At 47.9% G+C, this 20,606-nt stretch overlaps 4 protein-coding genes across 5 annotated transcripts; all 4 read left to right on the top strand.

The window, feature by feature from the left end:
• Positions 1–11: 11 nt before the first annotated feature.
• BDCG_02331 lies at positions 12–4,271 on the top strand. Of its 2 annotated transcripts, XM_045417876.1 has the most exons (7): positions 24–533; positions 634–1,363; positions 1,663–1,696; positions 1,796–1,955; positions 2,030–2,609; positions 2,695–2,855; positions 2,951–4,112. In XM_045417876.1, the coding sequence occupies exons 2-7, from the start codon at positions 1,106–1,108 to the stop codon at positions 3,558–3,560; spliced, it is 1,803 nt and encodes a 600-aa protein (XP_045279993.1). In that variant the 5' UTR covers positions 24–533; positions 634–1,105; the 3' UTR covers positions 3,561–4,112. The 2 variants fall into 2 exon arrangements, with proteins under 2 accessions (XP_045274588.1, XP_045279993.1); XM_045417875.1 differs by having other exon boundaries at positions 12–1,363; positions 2,951–4,271.
• Positions 4,272–4,874: 603 nt separating this feature from the next.
• On the top strand, positions 4,875–5,913 carry BDCG_02332 (pre-mRNA splicing factor; the record flags this gene model as incomplete). Its single annotated transcript, XM_045417877.1, has 1 exon — positions 4,875–5,913. Exon 1 carries the CDS (start codon positions 4,930–4,932, stop codon positions 5,911–5,913), a length of 984 nt encoding a protein of 327 aa, XP_045274589.1. The 5' UTR covers positions 4,875–4,929.
• A 197-nt stretch (positions 5,914–6,110) lies between these two features.
• Positions 6,111–10,602, top strand: BDCG_02333 (uncharacterized protein). Its single transcript, XM_045417878.1, has one exon. The coding sequence runs from the start codon at positions 6,735–6,737 to the stop codon at positions 9,456–9,458; it is 2,724 nt and encodes a 907-aa protein (XP_045274590.1). The 5' UTR covers positions 6,111–6,734; the 3' UTR covers positions 9,459–10,602.
• Positions 10,603–17,288: 6,686 nt separating this feature from the next.
• On the top strand, positions 17,289–18,783 carry BDCG_02334 (uncharacterized protein; the record flags this gene model as incomplete). The annotated part of the gene is made up of 2 exons (XM_045417879.1): positions 17,289–17,315; positions 17,512–18,783. The coding sequence occupies 2 exons, from the start codon at positions 17,289–17,291 to the stop codon at positions 18,781–18,783; spliced, it is 1,299 nt and encodes a 432-aa protein (XP_045274591.1).
• Positions 18,784–20,606: the final 1,823 nt, after the last annotated feature.

The following is a 20,606-nucleotide window of genomic DNA, read 5'->3' on the forward strand; positions in this document are numbered from 1 at the left end:
AGAGCAACATCTCGATCTTGATGAAAGATGCAAGTATAGTCACTCAATCCATCAAACACCTGGCCTTTTTCATCTGTACTTTGCAAAAAGCAGCTGTAATATTAGTACAGACACTCTGTCCACTGAACAGTTGTGATATATTGAAGCTATACTTTTTAAAAAAGGTGGAGATCCGTACAAAAAGGACGAGTACACACAGCCGCACTGAACAGGCCCTAATTAAATCATAAGTTAGCCTCCAAACAAGCAGGGTTTTAGGCTTTGAGCGCACATTGGCCACTAAACTGCACTAAAGCCATAGTGGGGATTTCGGGTGCCTCGGCTTTGGCGGAGGGTTTTTTTTCTTTTTTTAGCCTCCTGCCGATTTCTTACCTGTCTCCGGCATCCGAAATAACCTCTTAACCTCCTCAGTTGTCGTCACTTTACAATCTTCCTTTAGTTACAAACCACAGACTACCACAGACCACCACAGACCCCGGGAGGGAGCGCTCAAAGATCATCATAGGGAGCTGTGGTGTGATTCTGTGCATATTGTATATTTTCCCCGTCCGATTTTGCTCCGTACACTTACTTAGTCCTGATCCCACTTTGCTTCCGTTTTTCGGCGCATACACTTACTCTCCTTTGTCAAAGCTTTCCACGCAAAAAGCTGTCCAGTCCCGGGGCTATCAACTGTATTGTCCGCCGATCACATTCATTTCCTGTCCTTGCCGACCACCGTATTGTAACCGCCAGAAAGGCCGTTGTCTCCCTTCGACAGCGCGCAAGAGTCCGGTCAGCACCATAACACGACCTGATCAATTATAATTCATGCACTGTTTGACTTTCCTTTCCTCCACTCCTGCTCCGCCCGTTTCTTGAGCCGAAGAGTACAAGCCGCTGCCCGATTGGACCCCTGTATGAGAACTGGGCTACCCGAGCCGATCAGCGTTGTGCCCGTCGAGGTTAAACAGCAAGGGAACAAAGAATCCTTCCAGAATTCAGTAAAAACAAAATATAGAGAATTGGAGCTTTAGCTGCATAGCAATACGTTCATATAAATACTCCCCGGTTCCCGGGTCGAGGAGGCGGGGCTTCTTCCCCCCCTCCTTTTCTCTTGGACAGGATGCTCACTGGGTTCCTTGCTCTTCTCACCTCAATTGCCATCACGGTGCTGCTCACGTCGTTTTACCTCTTCTCGTCCTTTACGACATTCACCGAGACATGGGGTGCGAAGCTGAGTGGTTCTGGAGGAGACCCGGGTAAATATGGCAATTGTGGTGGGCATCATCATGGCGAGCTGGGTGCTGTTGCCTCTGAGAATCGGAATTGTAGCCGGCTTGGGGGGGAGATGTTGAAGATTGGCGGAAATGCGGCGGATGCTGTGAGTTTTTTTTTTTTTTTTTTTTTTTTTTTTTTTTTTTTTTTTTTTTTTTTTTTTTTTTTTTTTTTTTTTTTTTTTCATATCCCCCTCGTTTCCTTCATTATTGGTCTTCTTATGTATTTCTGGAGTGGATTGGTCGTGTTATCTTGTCGCTTCACATCCTGGAGGGCTTCCAGGATTCCCGATCCCCGATTGATTGACATATGTTACACCTGTATCTCGGTTGGCGGAGTCAAGAGTTGAACTGCGTGGATGCGTGCTTTGAAATGCTAAGGATATAAACTCATTCGGTCGTCTAGATGGTCGCAACCGTCTTCTGCATTGGCGTAACTGGTAGGTTTTTTCCTTCCCTTCTTTCATTCCCCTCTACAACCAAGGGATTCCCCAGTGAGTAGAAATGTGCCTTTGCTAACTGCGTGCTTCTCGTTCCAGCAATGTATCATAGCGGTATCGGTGGCGGTGGATTTGCCGTCGTGCGAACGCCGGATGACAAGTACGAGTTCATCGATTTCAGAGAGGTGGCCCCCGCAGCTGCGTTTGAAGACATGTATAAGGATAATGTGGAAGGGTCCATTATAGGGGGTCTGGCTAGGTATATGCTGAGCTACTCGATATACCCTACCAAAAATTTTCCTTTCTTACTAACCAATTACCCCACGACTACAGCGGCGTACCTGGTGAAGTTCGCGGTCTGGAATACTTGCATAAGAAATATGGCGTTTTGCCCTGGTCAACCGTCATGCAGCCGGCCATCCGCACTGCGCGTGATGGATGGCCCGTCAACGAGGATCTGGTCCATTACATGGAGGCCGAAACGGCAGGGGAAAATGATTTTCTGTCCAAAGATCCTGCCTGGGCAGTCGACTTTGCCCCCAATGGAGTCCTATTGGGGTTGGGAGATATCATCACTCGTCGACGATATGCTGACACGCTCGAGAAAATTGCCCAATATGGGGCTGATGCTTTTTATTCTGGACCTATTGCGCAGGCCACGATCAGAGCCCTCCAGGCGCAGAATGGGACTATGACCTTGGATGATTTGAAGAACTATACCGTTGCGATTCGAGGTATCTCACAGGTCAGCTACCGGGGCTACAAAGTGACCAGCACGAGTGCTCCGTCTAGCGGTGTTGTTACAATGAGTATCTTGAACATTTTGAATGAGTATGATGATTTCTTCGCGCCGGGTAACGTGAATCTCAGCACCCACCGCCTTGCTGAAGCAATGCGGTTTGCCTACGGACAGGTAAGCACCCCCTACTTCTACTCCCGATTCACCTGTATGGGGGCTACGTTTTTTCTGAATACTGACCCACAAGTACTCCCCATAGCGTACGCAATTAGGTGACCCTTCCTTTGTGAAGCGATTGGCCGAATTTGAAGATCATATGCTCAATGCTTCCACGGCCGCTATGATTCGAGCTAAAATCTCCGACCACCATACCCAAGACATCTCTGCATATGACCCAGAGGGACTAGAAAGTCTAGATACGTATGTTCCAGCCCATCCCAGAAGATTCTGTAGAAGGGGCGGACACAAAACTAGGCCCATGGTGCATTCGAACGAATAACTCACATCCTTTTCAGCCCGGGAACTTCCCACCTCGTCTCCACCGACCGCTCCGGCCTCGCCGTCAGCCTCACCACAACCATAAACCTCCTCTTCGGCAGCAAACTCATCGTCCCCGAAACCGGCATAATCATGAACGACGAGATGAACGACTTCTCCATCCCCAATGCCGACAACGCCTTCGGCTTCATCCCGTCGCCCGCCAACTTCATCCGCCCGGGTAAACGCATGCTATCTTCCATGTGCCCGACAATCGTCACCCATCCCAACGGCACGCTCTACTTCGTCACGGGTGCCGCGGGCGGCTCGCGCATCATCACCAGCGTCGTGCAGAGTATCATCAACGTCATTGATAGGGGTATGTCGGCGGCCGAGGCGCTGCGGGAACCCCGCCTGCATGACCAGCTTGTGCCGAATGTGTCGATGTTTGAGTATCCCTTTGATAACAGCACGGTGGCGTTTATGGCTGGGCGGAACCATACGGTGCAACACGTGCCACTGGGGAGGAGCACGGTGCAGTCGATCCGGGTGTTTGGGGAGAGCAAGTTTGAGGCGGTTGGGGAGCCTAGGCAGAAGAATTCTGGCGGGGTGGTTGTGTGTGGGGGTGAGTGCGCTGATTTTTGTTGAACTTGTAGACACCTATCTCCTTCCAAAGAACATTTTGGACCGGTTATAGAGCCATCGTTATAATATATATACCCTTGTTAAAATCGAGGCGAACGAGATGAACCGTATTCATTTCTTTCATATTGGAGCTACCGACTGGGCTGCTCCTTTCTTAATCAGACAGTGATGGTAGTTGTTATAGTAGTGGCGAGGACTCAACGTGGGGGGGCGCTTAGTCGGGGTGTCGCACGGGTATAACTATATGAGATTGGAGGACAACAGTAGCAATCTGTCGAAGTGGAGGACGGGCGAATGACAGGCTCAGCTGGCTGTATTTGTAAGGTATCATCCTAAGTAAATATCCCAAGGCCCGTCTAAGCGTTTATTGGCGGTTTTACAATAAGTGATATACTATCCCCAATATCACAGCTAGAATAAACAGCCGAAGCGGGTGACTAATGTTTGGGAGGCTTAAATCCAAACTAGGTTAACATGCCCCGGCCAACATAATTGACCTTAATAACGGCTCATAAGGGTTCACCATATTTTAAAATGAGGGTTTGAATAGCGGAGTAAATAAACCAATGGCCTATTTTCTAGATATTTTGAAGGCCACCAGCAGAGAAGGCCCTTGGCCCATATATATATCCCACTGGATTTGTTGCGTTCGTTTATCTGAAACGTCAAGCCACTATGGCAGGGGGTATGCAGTCTTCCCCCGTCATTGGATGGCCTTCCCTCCACCTTGAGTTCAGGTTTAGGTTTAAGGTTGCCTGGAAGGTTGCGCGCAGCGTTCCGCAACGAGCGGCGGGCGCTTAGTTGTTGCAGGCATGGTCGGGAACGGAGCCATGGTACGCATTAACGGTTTATTTTTCCTTGCATATTAGCTTTTTGATATGCAGGGCTAAAAACAAAACAGAGCATTGAGCTCGCCAGGGACGGTCCGGAAGTTGGGTAAGGTTATATATATATAAAATGGAGAGAAAGAGCACCAGAATTAAAATAAATGGTGTATGCGACTCAAGCGAAGTTGAACCTCGGACTGGACTGCTGGTGGGGGCACCACGTGATAGGGAACCTCGACCACTGACTCAGCAAGCCGCAAGAACTGTAGGCTACTGGGGCAAAAGAGCTCAGTCACCACCAGCGCTGCTGGTAGAAGGGCCGATCAACCCCCGGGACCCCCAACACCCCCCCTCGGACCAGCTAACCACAGAGTACAATACTTCCCCTCAGTGGCTCCTCTTAGTGGCTCCTCTCAGCGGTCTTTCTTTTTGGACTCACTCCTAGGGCTCAAGGGCTCACTCCTAGGATGTCTCTTGGCACTGTTAAATGTCCGGGGTATTTGTTTTGAGATTTTCTTAAGTCCATTCTGGGATCGAACCCATGCATGTTGACCACAGCGGGGCTCACGCTCAACGGTCTCATAACCTGTAGGCTACTGGGGCAAAAGAGCTCAGTCACCACCAGCGCTGCTGGTAGAAGGGCCGATCAACCCCCGGGACCCCCAACAAGAACAAGCACCATCTTCGTCAACAGCCTTGGAATCTCCCCGAAATATATGGCCAAACAGCCCAAGAAGTCCCCCTATTTCCCCCAGGAGCGCCGAAATGCCGCTTCCTGCCTCCCGTTCCCTCCAATATCGGCCCAATCTTTCGGCTTGATCCAAGAGAAGCTCGCCCACGACCCGTTCCGGCTATTGATCTCAACGATCTTCCTTAATCGAACCCGGGGCGAAGTTGCGATCCCGGTTCTATACAGCGTCTTTGAGAGATATCCGACCGTCGCAGCCCTTGCAGAGGCGCAGGAAGAGGATGTTGTCGAGATGATACGCTGTCTGGGATTCCAGAATGCCCGTGCGCGCAAATGTATTGCCCTTGCGAAGCTCTGGATTGATAACCCCCCAGCCAAAGGAAAACGGTATAGGAAGCTACATTATCCCAACAAGGGCGACGGGCGTGATATCAAACCTAGAGAATGTGTGGAAGACGGTGACGCACGGGTTGCCTGGGAAATTGCCCATCTTCCCGGCCTGGGCTCGTATGCCATTGATAGCTGGAGGATATTTTGTCGTGATGAGTTGAGGGGCCTGGCGAGTGACTGGAAGGGCACGGAGGCGTCTGATGGATTTGTGCCGGAGTGGAAATCAGTGGTTCCCAAGGATAAAGAGCTGCGTGGGTATTTGACCTGGATGTGGCTCAAGGAAGGGTGGGAATGGGAAGTGGAGACGGGGCGTAGAAAACGGGCGAGCAAGAAGCTCCTCAGTGCTGCCATGAAGGGAAGCATTGCCGTTGAAACAAACGGCAGTTGGATTCTTGAATCTTCGATGGCGGAAACGTCAATATATTTTGAAAAAGCAATTCAGGATAAATGATAACGTAATAATTTTTTGTTCTATAAATATATATATATATGTCTTTCTGGATTTAGCCATGTTTATAAAAATCGTACTGATATTTACAATTTTGTTATTCTATTTGGCTACATATTACCAGAAAACCCAGGATTTACAGCATCCAAAGAAAAAGAAATGATTAATGTCTCAGCGCTGTCCAAGTCAACCAGTTCAGGCCAATGTTGGTGTGGTGATTGATGGATAGCCGAATCCGGTAATAAGCAACACAACGTCCGACCGAGCCTCATTGACCGTTTCGCCGTCCGAGAGATCAACCTGTATCACAGCCCAAGCCACTTCCGTAAAGGCTCCCGATTGGCTGTACGAACCCATGTTTGCTGTAGAGTCAAGCCGATTGAGCCACTCTTTGGGGAATTTCTAGCGCTTCTGTGCAGTCTTCCGTGCAACGCCCAAAAAACTCAGGCTCTTGTGTCGTCCGCTGCCTTGCGTGTATCGGCCATTCAGGCATTCAGCATTTCACGCTTGGTCCCGCAACTTGACTCGCTTGTTTAGACACGGGAGTCCCAGCTTAGCAAAGTTGAAGTCAGCATCTGGACGTTTCACCGACGCACCAACCAAATGCACCCCTCCGTCATCAGTCACACCCTTGTCCCTCACGTTAAACCCGAATCGGGTCTGAATAGAAGCCACAAGGAACAAGCATTTGGAGATTTGATGTTGAACAGATCGGTTTCTTAGTGGCTGGCAAAGGAATCTTCGCTACAAGCTGTGGATTACACGCCACAGCCGACGAGCCATCTTACGCCGGAGGAATTCCTTGTCGTTCCCTGGAGTGCGTCATGACCGTGAAAGACGATGACCGGGATCGCCCACGCAGGAGTCAGAGAGAAAAGGACAGGGAACAACGTCGCCCTCGATATCGCTCGCCACCATCGTTACTAGGGGATCCCGTTGAAAAGGAAGGAAGCAGACACTCTGATACCAGATACGAGAGACGGACACCTAGGATATTCCACAGAACAAGACCAAGCGACCCCGCCACCAGAGAGAGAGAACGGAGAAGGGCTGCTACAGGAGACCACAGGTTGAACTCATCAAATCCATCGATGCCCGCCTCCGACTCGAATTCCCGCCCCTCCTCTGCCTGCTTCCTGGAGTCAAAGCCCAGTTTACCGTATCCGACATTCTCCAAAGCGCACAGCAAAGAAGCGGTCGGGGTTCTGGGGAGCAGGGAAAGCCTTGGGCAACCTAAAGTGGACATCTTGACGCCCGAACCAACTGATCTAACTACAAGAGATGAAGCAAGTGGCAAGGCAAGAGGAGATGACACTAGTCCTACAGAGCAGGGGAAGGCATCACGACGGCATAGCACTCACCGCTCCCCACCAAGCCCCCCGTTAACGAACCTCGATCAACAGTCAACGAGGAGGGACAGTACAAGTGGGAACAAGAGATCAGAGGAGAAACGAAGTACAACAAAGAACCAAGATGAAAAGAAGAAGCATAGGCCCAAACCCATCTCCAAGGATTCTACCTCAAGCTTGCGGCGCCGCAAGTCAGATGAAGGTTCGAAAACGAGCAGCAGAGGGTCAGGACCAAGTACACCGGGGAAGCTATTGTTTGAATCTCTGCACAATCAGCACAACAAATCTCCAACCAGCGGAAATGCATCTAAATCAAGACCGCTCGGGAGGAGCAATTCAGCCAAACAGTCATCCCGCAGAAAAGTAAAGTCCTCGCCAGACCAGTCATCAGTAACACAAGTCGAAATTGAAGTTGTACCCTCCACTGTCGACTCAGATGCAACATCTATCGCACCGAATCAGCAATCTACATATCAACGACCCTCGATGACTGTGAGAGCTCCGCCTGAACCTCGCAGAACTCCTACGCCAAGAGGATACTCTTCCCCGAGGAAGCAGAGCCCGCCATCAGCACTTCACTCCCCGTCCACTGGGCTGCCCCCGCCCCCGCCTCCACCACCTAATGTGCCCATTACCATCCCGAAAGTGGACTATTTACTGAACAATGGTGGGCTCAAATATCATGTTCCTAGGAGCTTCCTCGGGGCGGGCGAATCTGCAAACATGCCGCAGGATTTCTTCAAACCCGCTGCAGCTGCCTCAAAACTTTTTGAGCCATACAATAAGCTACTGGACGACTACGGGGCAGTTATATCGAAATGCGGATCCCTCGCCGTTGCTACAGGGTATAGATCGGTCGCAAGGAGGCTGTTGGACAGGTTGGAAGCCGTGTTTGCGCGAGATATTTCGTCTGAATCATGCCAGTGCGTCTTGTGTTCCCACAGCGAGGTTTCGCCAGAGGGAGTGAGCTGGGGCGAGGTTTTGGAGCTTGTTTCTGGTCGACAAGATCTCCCGCCGTGGCCTCCGTTTAACATCGCTTCCCAACCGGGCGCCGCAGATATTACGGAATCAAACAGTGACGAACCCATGCAGAAGTTGGATATGGATATCCCAGAGGAGTTTAGGGAACACTTTGTTCGCCAGTCTAGGAAAACGAAGCATGCTGTGGATAAATGGCTTTCTTGCAACAACGACCACCAAAGCGGCAGCCCGCCTGAGGAAATTGATGACGAGACTCTTATGTTTGCAATGGTAACTTATTTGGACAAGGAGGAAAGAGAATTATTCAGTGCACTATTAGATATCTCAATGGGACCGCCAGAGCCAAAACGCGAAACTCCCAAACCACGAGATCGACCAGATGCCATCGTTCAATCCGGCGCTGCTATCCAACGACTATACAGGCTATCTGTCCCACCCCGTGACCCTGAAACAGCGCTTTATTTGCTGAAGAACCCGGGCATACACCACGTTCTAGCCACACTAGCAGCCATCAGCAGCGATGAATGGGACATTCTCATATCAGGACGATTCGACGGATTCCTCCGCAGCGGGGCCGACGACGACCTTCCCCAAACTTTCTCCGCCCCTCCCATCCGCGGGGCCAGACCCGGCTCCACCCGACCCACTTCCCAAGCATCCAACACCAGACTCCGAAACGTCAGCCAGCCGTACGGCGGTTCTTCATATCCATCCCGCACCTCCACGCCGGCGCCGGCCTCATTTGGCGCCCCGATCTACGTCGATGAGGACACTGAAATCGCCGCCCTTGCTGAAATAGAACGAGATATCTACCTGGGCATGGAAGCGCTGGAAGACGCCTTCGAAATCCTGCATGTCAAAGCAGAGGCGATCCGCGGTGCTCTTCGCGAGCGTGGCGCAGGCTTGCACGTTGCCAATCTAGCGCGGCGCGGGGGATCAGGCGGTGTTGAGGTGCTCTCTGGCACCCCTGCGGCCGGCATCGGGGGCTACGGGCCGAATGGCCACGGTGGGTGGGAGAGCTCGACGGATGACGGGATCGACGATGGGGTTTCGGAGATTCTGCCGTCTGATTCTGCAAGTAATATTAGCTCGAGTCGAAGGCGACGGCCGAAGAGACGGAATGAGAGGAGGACGCCGGTTGTTTTTGAAGAGGAGGAGGAAGATGATGATAACGAGATTGTTGCGACGCATGATTATAGGACGAGGAAGAAACATTAGGTTCTGGGGAGAGTTGTTGGGGGTGTGAATGTGTCCCGAGATGCCGCATGTAACATGCGGTGTATCTGTATTAACGAAAAAAATTATGTCATGGATCCCTTCCTTCGTTTCGTTTTTGTGCTTGCTCCCTTTTGACTTGATTCGTTTGTTCTTACGTTCCATTGCTACCGCTTTTCTCTCTTATTTTTTTTTTTTTTTTTTTTTTTCTTGTATGTGCATCTGCTATTTGTGATCATTTCTGCTCTATACAAGCTTTGCATGGCCGCTCTCAGCAACATCCCCATGTTAGAAAGGGAAGGAAAGAAAGGGGGAAAGAAAAAGCATGTCGACGCTTTACGATGACATTAAACGGCTTGATACCCAGTAATGGACTACTAATATGAAATGAGAAACACGATCATGGAATAAATTCAGCGGGCGGAAATGTTTAATGTATCTCCTGTCTTTTTCTTTTCTTTTCTTTTCTTTTCTTTTCTTTTCTTTTCTTCTCCTTTCCTACTGTTATTTTCTTTTCTCCCGGCATCTACTTCCTTATCTTTTATATTCCCACTTTATCTTTTCTCCGCAGCATGAAAATTGTTTCATACTTCATACTCCGAGCTTTCACCTGGTTCTGTAATTCAGCTTTATTCCAAAGTTTTACTGTCTCTCCTCCCATAACCATAAGATACCACCGCTGCCATCTCATACCCAAAACGCATTTTCTTCGTGCAAAAATGACCGATAGTTGATCAATAAAAGGGGATAGGTAACATGGCATATACAGTATTGCCTGTTCATTCTAGCTTTTTTTATTATCATATGTTCCCTCTTTCTTTACGCCCTCTGAAGCCCCCCAGTGCTATTTGCGTGTTCGTTTCCACATTGCCGTGACCAAAATAACACCCTCATGCCCTCTCCCCGCCCCTTTCTTTCCCCAGCTCATCAGGAAACGAACGGTTCATTGGACATATTTGGGATATGTACTGTATTGAATGCATGATTTTACCTACCCGAGTCAACGGTATTTTTCTTTTATTATTATTATTATTATCATTATTACTCCAATCAAAACAAGATGATAAGCCCTGAATTTGAATTGAGAAATCCCTCCGTGATCCATTGATTCACCCGCGGAAACATGACGGAGAGAGACCATTTATTTCGAGAATATTATTCTCAATCGCTTATAGTTATTATTGAAATTTGCTGCGTTGGAATGAACGCCCTGTAGATTTCAAAATAGTCCGAGCATCGAATAACTACGGAGGAGTAACTTAGTTACTGACTGACATCATGAAAACATTGAAAACTCTTTGGATATCAAATCAAAATGGGTCTGTCTCTCCTGCCTCCAAAATTTACTTCAAGGCACCAAAGTTATTTTTGTGACGAGGGGGAAGGTTATATCGATGATATAACTTAATGATGATGATATTGTTGGCCCTTACGGCCGTTGCGGTTAGCGATCCCACTAGATCACGTGACCCACCACTATAATATGTTCCTGTAGATAGATCTATCAATACAACCTTCAACTATCCTACAGGATATAGCCCGGATGGCACGTTTTTCTTTTTAGAACGTTGTACCAACACATTTTTGACACGGATAGTTCACCTTTTTTGGAAAGACTCTTACTCTTTATTAGAGATATTCCATTTTCCCTGAATCTGCCAGTCAGCGGATTCATATACTTTATTTTTTTTGAGAAAGCGCGTTCTCCATTGTGGAGGATATCACTTTTTATCTTTTTTTTTTACACACCTAGGAGAAGCAGAGTCACCTCGATATGAGTGATACGCCTGTTACTCCAGAGTCCAGCTCAAGGCCCAGGACCACACGCTCCACTAGACGACTCATTGATAGGATGACCACTCATTATGAGGAAGCTCCTGACTTGCAAGATGAGGCTGAGGTCAGTTTTCGCCAGAGTATGGAATTTGATGATGAGACAACGGAGGAACTTCAGGACAAAGGAAAGCAGAGTCAACCCCAACATCCATCTGCAGAATCTGTTCATTCCAACCCATCGAATCCTCCACCGTCCCCCACCCCCGGAATGCCGACTTTTAATGGTGATCCGAATCAACCTATCTATTGCACCGCAGGCAATCTTATGGATCTTATGCAGATGATGCTACGGAACCAGATGGCTGCGGCTGAAACCACTCAACATCTCACTACACCTGCACAAAGAGACACCACGAGGGATGAGTTGCGGGAATACCAGAAGGAAGTCAAATATGCACTAGACACCAAATCAGTGACCACATTTGATGGCTCTAATTATGAAGCCTGGCGTGTCGGTATGTTGGCTGATGCGGAAGTTATTGGCGGAACCGACATCCTATTGAGGACCCAACGAGAATCCCCTTTTACACGTCATATCGACTCCGAGAAGTGGAGGATCCGTTCCAAGTCTCTATATAGGCGTATGCTATCGAGTCTTGTTGGAAACGTTCGAACTACTATTGGAACCTTGGAAGCTGACAATGCTGCGGCCCTGTGGGACAAGATCAATGTGGAATATGCGATATCACTGGCAGAGGAACGAGTTAATGTCTTCAAGGAATTGACAAAATTACAAGTCAAGGAGAATGATTATCTTACTTTCCAGAGACGTTTCCGCTATCTTGTTGCCCGTCACAAGGAGCTCTGTCAGAGCACTGAGGATATATACCATGATCTCTTCCTCAACAATCTACAAGATTATCAAAGACCGTTTGTCAAGACACGTTTGGATGAGTTTTTCTCCACTGGCCAGGGACCCATTATCAACATTGATATTGATGATTTGATGAAGCAACTGACCAATCGTACATCCAAGAAGATCACCACCGAGCGGAAAAAGCAGCCTCAGGCTGATTCTGTGACTGCGAAAAAGGACAAGGACAAAGATAAGGACAAAGATGAGGACAAAAGCACACCTGTATGGAAGTGCACCCACTGCAGAAGATATGGACATACTGTTGACAGGTGTTTCATCTTACACCCTGATAAAAAGAGAAAGAAGGATGACAAGAAGGATGACAAGAAGGAAGAGAAGAAGGATGACTTGATGAGTTCTCAACCAGCAGCAAATGCAGCAATTACGAAGGTTGAGTCCTATTCCTCTTCCACAGTCACTGGAAAACCATCCTCTAGATCTTGGTATTTGGACACATGTGCAAGCCTGAATATGACGGGTGAGCTTCATTCTTTCTCAAACATCAAACCTTTTAATGGTAACATCTCTGTCGATTCTGCCACTGGGGGAACTGGGTTTGTTAAGAAGATTGGGACTGTCACCTTGGAGGTTGAGGGTGGTGATGTTAACTTGCAGGATGTTCACTATATTCCTAATATTACAGTTAACCTGCTCTCATTTGCGAAGCTTGAAGATCAGGGATTCCGATTTACATTGTCTTCCACTATTCCCTCTTTTTTCATTTGCAGAGCCCCGAACGGTGTTATTTTCCATGCAGTCCGGACCGCTCAGAACAACATATATAAGGTCGACGAACGGGAGTCCAATGAGGATCCCAATCATCCGAACAGGGCAGTCAAGTATATTGCGATGATGCCCCACGAGTACGATTTTGATCGAAAAGTTGATTTTCCTGTGGCTGCTGCCACTACTGTTAATAATGTCGATTCTGCGGACACGAATACAGGTCTCAAGACACAGACATCAAAGATATCAAAGACTCTTTTGGATTGGCATTACGACCTCGGTCACATCCACGCTGGTGCTATAATTGCTATGGCCAAGGATCCCCATACTGGAGTCACAATTAAGGGTCCTAAGACTAAGTTCTTTTGCGAGGAATGTGTCAAGGCTGGTATGACGCGAGATTATTCGAAAACACCGATGCCTAGATCTATCCGACCCATTGAGAAGGTCCATATTGACCTTGCAGGTGGCGGACGTACATTGGAAGACCTCTCTGACCACCCCTTAGAGTCCCGCCAGGGGACCAAATACTGGATGCTCATCACCTGTGATGCAACTCGCTACCGTTGGGTATATTTTTTGAAGTCCAAGGATGAAGCTGTTCAATACTTTGAGTTGTGGCTCAGATTCATGGGTAATCTCGGGTATACAGCCCCTGCTTTTCTACGGACCGATATTGATGGTGTTTTCCGATCCACACGTATGCACACAGTTATGGATTCATATGGTATCAAATGGGAACCAACGGCACCACATTCGCCACATCAGGATGGTGTTTCCGAACGTGGAATCCGCACTATCATGGGACGGGTTAGAGCTGCTCTTTTGAAAGGTAATCTTCCTAAGAAGTTCTGGGCAGATGTTCTAGAGACAGTGGTTGCAATAACCAATAATACTCCCACATCTACAGTCCTTTACAACTCGAAATTTTGGCCCTCTACTGCAGAGATCCCTGTGGTTCCAAGTCCACATAAGATTCCTTGGTGTGCACTTACGAATACCCCGCCGAATGTAAGGCATTTTCGCCGATTGGGTGCAGAGGTTTTTGTTCACTTGCATGGATCCCAGCGGCCCGCGGATAAGCTTTCTCCACGTGCCGATTCCTATCGTATCATTGGATTCAGTGGCACATCGATATATCGCCTATGGCATCCCGAATCTGACAAGATTATTGCCAGTAGTGATGTGAGGTTCCCGATCGCCGAAAAACCGGTTGTCACATCTGTGGCACCCATTAATAATGCCGGCGAACCGGAACCTGATATTCATCTGGTTGATGATGAAGATGCTCCCGACATTGATGATCCGAATTCTACATGGTTGCGGCCCGCGAAATCGCTGGCTACTTACACTCCAAGCCCCATTACAGGCAACCTCCCGAAGTCCTACAAGGATGCCACATCTCGGCCAGGGGGGGTAGGAGATTATTGGAAGAAGTCCATGCAACGCGAGATTACCGACCTGGAGAGACGCAATACATGGAGTTTGATCCCTAGATCTGACGTCCCGAGGGGTGAACCGATTGCTCCGGGCCGTTGGGTGTTCCTTGAGAAAGATAGGCCCGCGGACCCGAATGCCGATCCTGATGGTATTCTTAGAAAATCGCGTTGGGTGATTTGTGGTAACTGGCTTAAGAAGGGTTCTAGAGAAGAGACCTACGCTCCTGTCATCACTGATACTGCTAATCGTATTCTTTTTGCAATAGCAGCACTACGCGGTTGGACACTCCGTCAAGTGGATATAGTGATGGCATATCTTCATGGGCGCCTCACTAAGAAGGTCTATATGAGGCAACCCACCGGATTTGAGGCAGGTTCGCCGAAAACGCTTGTCTGCGCGGTTGAGGGTAGTTTATACGGCCTGGACCCTGCGGCGAAGATCTGGTATGATTACTTGACAGCTCTGTTGAGCGATCTTGGATTTACAGTCAGCGCCCATGATCCGGCACTCTGGTATCATACATCCAGACGTCACCTCTATATGACGATCTACGTTGACGATCTCAACATCATATCCGAAGCTCCTGAGAATGCTGATTGGCTAGTGAGTATGCTCAGTGAGAAATTGGAAGTCAAGGATCTACGCCAGCCAACCAAGTATTTGGGTATGGAGGTCAATTGTTCAGACAAGGGAATTGGTTTGACACATTGTCAATATATCAAGTGCCTTGTTGAAGATTTCTACCTTGATGATGCAGCTGTCGCCAGGACACCTATGGAGGATGGATTTCGCATTGACGATTCCCCTATACCTGAGAAAGAGGCTGGTTTCACAATTCAGCGATACCAACATGGTGTGGGTTGCTTGCAATATCTCGCAGTCAAAACACGTCCTGATATCGCTCGCGCTGCCTCACTACTCGCTCAACGGAACGTTGATCCAACACCTCAATGTTGGAAGGCCCTATTACACGTCATACGTTATTTGAAAGGGACCATGGATCTGGGCATTTTCTACGGACGCGGCCCGTATGAGGGGTCCGTTCCTACCGATCTTTCCATTACCCCTGATTTCCCCGATGATTCCTACCTACCCTTCGGCTACTCGGATTCCGATTGGGCCGGCCCCTTGAATGGTGATAGGAAATCAACATCCGGCTACGTTTTTAAGCTCGCAGGCGGCCCGATTTCATGGCGTTCGGCGAAGCAACCTTGTGTATCTCTAAGTTCCAATGAGGCCGAATATGTGGCTCTTAGTGAGGCGGTCCGCGAGGCAACATGGATCCGGAACCTCATGATTGAGCTTGGCTTCATCACTACATCTCCGATACGGATCCTCGCCGATAATAAGGGTGCCATAGATCTCACAAAGGTGGCAGCCATTACGGCCCGAAGCAAACACATTGACACGCGTTTCCATTTTTCGCGTTGGCAGTTGAATCAGGGGGTCATTGATTTAGAATACGTTCCCACCGCTCAGATGGCGGCGGATGGACTCACTAAACCCCTAGGCAATGTGGCATTTGCGCGATTCATGGTTTTGCTAGGTCTTACAGGCATAAAAGTTGGGAATGTTTAATTTTACATTTGTATTTGGTTTTGACAGACTATCTTGGTGGTTTGGGTGTTTTTGTATGTGATTCTTGTTATCTCGAGGGGGGGTGTTGGCCCTTACGGCCGTTGCGGTTAGCGATCCCACTAGATCACGTGACCCACCACTATAATATGTTCCTGTAGATAGATCTATCAATACAACCTTCAACTATCCTACAGATATCGCCTCAAACCATTTTGTTTGCTTCGCAAGCCATCCGGGCCAATGTTGTGCGCTTCTTTCTTCTCCTCCTCTTCCTAGGTATATATATATATATATATATTAATTCTTAAATTTAACTTGATAGCACAACAGATCTATCTACCCGTCCTTTTCCCCCTTCGATAATCAATAATCAGGATTTTCCTGCCTAGCTTGCGAGTGTAAGTGTAACTAACTAAGCAAGCTGTAGTTAAAGCTCCGTGAGGTTCTCGTCTACAATAGTTAGTTAATATCCAGAAAAGATTCCCTTGTTTTCTGCCTGGCTGGATGACGGGGTGATTGATGGGCCTAACATCCCTTGTGCAGTCTAATTATTATTATTATTTGCACACACCGCAGGAGTTAGAGGAATGTTGCAGCTAAATAAATAACCCACCACTAGTTGGTTATTTAACTGGACAAGTTAACTAAACTAATAATAATATTATTAAATAATAATAAGTAGTTACTTCTGGCTAACTTGCACAGTAGTTTAGTTCCATAACTAGTTATTTAACTAATACTGTGAATTATTTAATTAATGAAACTACTACTTAGACTATTTCCTGCTTGGTCCAAGTGGTTTCCTGGCTCCTTGGGATTTATTAGTCGGTTTTATCCCGCTCTTTGCTGCTGCTGTTGAGCTGCTGTTGAGCTGGCTGTTTGTTTTGTCAAGGCTGCAACCTTTTTGTTCCTGTATTTTCTCTATTTTCTTTTCTTTTCTTTTCTTTTATTTTTCTATTATTTTCTACTATTTTTCTATTATTATTTCTATTATTATTTTTGTTTCTTCTTTCTCTTCTTCCACCCCAACTTACACTCACATAAACCACAGAAGAACGACGAGAACAGCCACACTCACTCCCACACAACCCATCATACGCAGTACAGACAAGACACGCAACAACCAACTAACTAACTACCTACCTACTACTACCACCTCCAGCCCACTGACAGATTACACCTTCAGTCTTCCAGTCCTTACAGCTACCGACTTCTGCCCTCTCCACCGGCCCTGGGAGGTCCCTATATATGTAGTTCACTGCGGCTATTATATATATTATGCCTCTCAGAGGTTGCGACGTGAACGGCTGCTCCAAGTCGGCTGCCCGCAAACATGGCGGCTGTCTGATCTGCTCCAAGAACCATTGCGGCGCCCACATCAAGTCAGCTTCTCACAAATGTCTTTCGGAGGCAAGACCAGCCTAGTTACACCCTGTCCTCTTTTTCTTTTTCTTTTTCTTTTTCTTTTTCTTTTTTTCTTTTTTTTCCCTTGTTGTGTTTCGCGTTTTGGCTTGCCAAGCGGGTTGTTTATTTTATTTACCACATAAAAACTTCTTTTTTTTACCGAAACAGGAGCTTGCCCCGCTAACTTGAAAATTAAAATATACTTCGTTGATAAAGGATACCGACCTGGATACATACCGCGAGGCTTATGCCGCTTCCCAGCGTGCCCATCTGTTCACGGCCCTGGACCAACTCGATGGCTTCGCCCTCACTTCCTTGGCGAGTAATCTTCGCCGTGGTGTCCCCTGCTCAATCCCGGCTCTCACCGCCGACAGAGACACGCAGTGGAGACTCCTGTCGAAACATATGACCATTACTGATTTCCACGTTGATATAAATTTCCAAGACGGCGTGGTGTGGGATGCGCGGATACGGCTGAGGAATGACGCTTTTCCACCCCTTCCCGTGCAGAAATATATCTTCCTCAGCGAGGTGTTCACGCTAAAATTCCTCGAGAAAACTGCCGTGCCTGCCCCCGGGGTATACTACTACAGCTGGGCTGATTCCCCAGATAGCCATGTCGGCGCATCATTCGTCCTTCTGGAGAAGATGGGCGGACGGAAGCTGCAGTGGGACAAAGTGAGCAAGTCAAGGCAGACGAAGATCATGGAGCAGCTGGTGGATATCTCACTAGAGCTAGAACGCTATTCATTCGAGATGACCGGGTCCATCGTCCCGTCAGATGACGGCGAAGTGAACATAGGCGGCTACGCACAGCTGCCCCTGTTCCGCGACTCGCGAACACCAATCGGCCCCTTCTCAAGCCTCAACGCCTCCCTACGAGCCATCATGCACCTACAACTAGACATCATCACGGACGGCGAATTCGCCCACCTCTCCCTCGGCCACTTCCTCTCCTACCTCTGGCGCCTCCACACGATCCCAGACCTCGTCGCCTCGACAAACAGCCGCGAAGGCGGGCCCTTCTACCTCAAGCACTTCTGCGAAACAGACGACCACATCATGGTCGACGACGACGGCAACATCACCGCCATCATCGACTGGTCCTCTTCCTCGATCAAATCCAAGGAACTCGCCTTCAGCTCCCCGCCCATGCTCTGGCCCACCCGCAGCTTCGTCGGCGGCGACAACGCCCTCTCCCCCGCCGAGCTCGAGTTTGCCGACATTTACCGCCGCCGCGGCAGGCCTGACATGGCCGACATTGTGCTGAACGGCCGGCGGCTGCAGCGCTTTCTGTACTCCCTAGGCGATAGCTGGACGGCCGACCAGCGGGGGTTCGAGGCGTTGTTTTTGGGCTTGCGGAAGGCGTTTATTAGGGAGGGCGATGAGGATGCGGCTGCGGTTGCACAGGAGTCGTTTGAGTTTTGGAAGAAAACGCTTATTGCGAAGTACTCGGTTGAGTACCCGCAGTTACAGCGGCTTTTTTGAGAAGAGCCGGAGGAGGGGTCCAGGGGGGGAAAGGGAAAACAGGAAGTGGAGGAATGAAGAGGAATAGATGGGGGTGTATATTCCTGGAGACCCTGCAACTCTTTCTTCTCCGCTTTTGATCCCCCGTCAACTGACTTCCCACTGGAGGTCCCGCTCATATTTTCAATGATAATTTATCCATTTTTTGCCTCCTTTCACCCCATTTTCATTTTTCAAATTTTCAAATTTTTCATCTCTTGTTTATTTTCCTTCTTGGCGAAAAAGCAGTGCTTTGCTTTCTTTTTCGACAGGTTACGTTTCTCTATGTGTTTATGAGTTGAAACAATTATGTAGAAGCGTTTACGTGTTTGAGTTTGTGTGTACCCATGAGATCTCGCAGATTTGATGGAATGAATGAATGATTGAACGTTTGAATCTTTCTTTCTTTCTTTCTTGTTCTTTTGCTTTTTTTTTTTTTTTTTTTTTTTTTTTTTTTTTTTTTTTTTTTTTTTTTTTTTTTTTTTTTTTTTTCTTTTTTCTCTTTTTTGTTTCAGTGATATCGTGCAGGGGTTAGTTATATATTTATATATATATTTGAAGGAGTCGTTTTCGTCCAGTTCCAGTTCCGGTTCCAGTTCCATCTCCATCTGATATTTTACGTTCTTTTATTTTCTGCGCTTAACTAGTTATAATCAAAGAGAGTTCTTCACTCCCTCTTTTGTTTAGCATTAATTAATAGAACCTTAACTACCTACCTACCTTGTTAATGTAAATGTTTAGTACTCCCCTCCCAGTGCATTTTAAGATTCAACTGTGTTTTCATAATTAACGCGATTCAATGGTTTTGTACCGCCATATCGTTCATTAATAATTGATTCTCACGTTTTGATTGAGTCCCGATAATTATTACTCCAGGTCTAGGTCAGGATGAGGAGGTCGGGTCGATGCTCACGAGCGGAAGGCTTGCTTGTTGTTTCTTCTACCATTATTATTTTTTTCTTTTCTTTTTCTGTCCATCAGTGTCATGGAAGATGATGCCAAACCCTTCCTGATGCTTTTGTTGTGCAAGATGAAGAAGGGGAAAATCTTCCACCCACTCACTCTGCTGTATGTAAATATATCCTGCCTTCGCCCGCCAAGCAAACCGCCTGCCAAACCAATTAAACTAATTGAAACACGGATTGCGCAAAATAGGCAATGTCAAAACCCGAATAAAATAAAAACCACCCCAGTGCCTGTATCTCCCTGGGCTAATCTCACTCGAAGGGGATTGATTAGACAGTCAGCCACCTGGCCAATTCTACCTCAACAGGGGGCATATTTGTTGACCTGAGCTGGCAGAAGCTCTGTCAAACCACCTGCTGCTCGAAGGTGACTGAATTCTGGTCGGGATTGATTCACGTCCTTCTGCTCCGTCCGACTTTTGTGTCCAGCTACAGGGCAAAAAAGAAAGGTTTGAAAGGAGTGTCCCAGGGCCATGCTGCGCCAGCTGTCTGCCCCGCCGAAACACGTGCTGCTGCAAAAGATGATGGTTCCAATACCCTCCATGAGCTGCAGTACCCGGGGTGGGATAATTTGTTATTTTAATCATCTGCACCGGAATCGCAAACCTGATTGTTGAAACCTACTGTGCATCATCTCAGCTCCTGGCTTCAGTAGATTCATGTCGAGGACTAGATACATGGAAGCTTCAGAGTTTGCATCCGCGATGGCGTCGATGACTGAGAGAGTGATGGCGGGGAATAATAAATTGATGATCCGATTTCCCTTGGTATACTAGGCTGGAGAGAGTGGAACCTTGCCCTGGGAACCACAGATGAGAAAATCCGTTCGTGAAGAGGGCA

The sequence above is a fragment of the Blastomyces dermatitidis genome, assembly GCF_000003525.1.
Source record: "Blastomyces dermatitidis ER-3 genomic scaffold supercont1.2, whole genome shotgun sequence".
Taxonomy (NCBI): domain Eukaryota; kingdom Fungi; phylum Ascomycota; class Eurotiomycetes; order Onygenales; family Ajellomycetaceae; genus Blastomyces; species Blastomyces dermatitidis.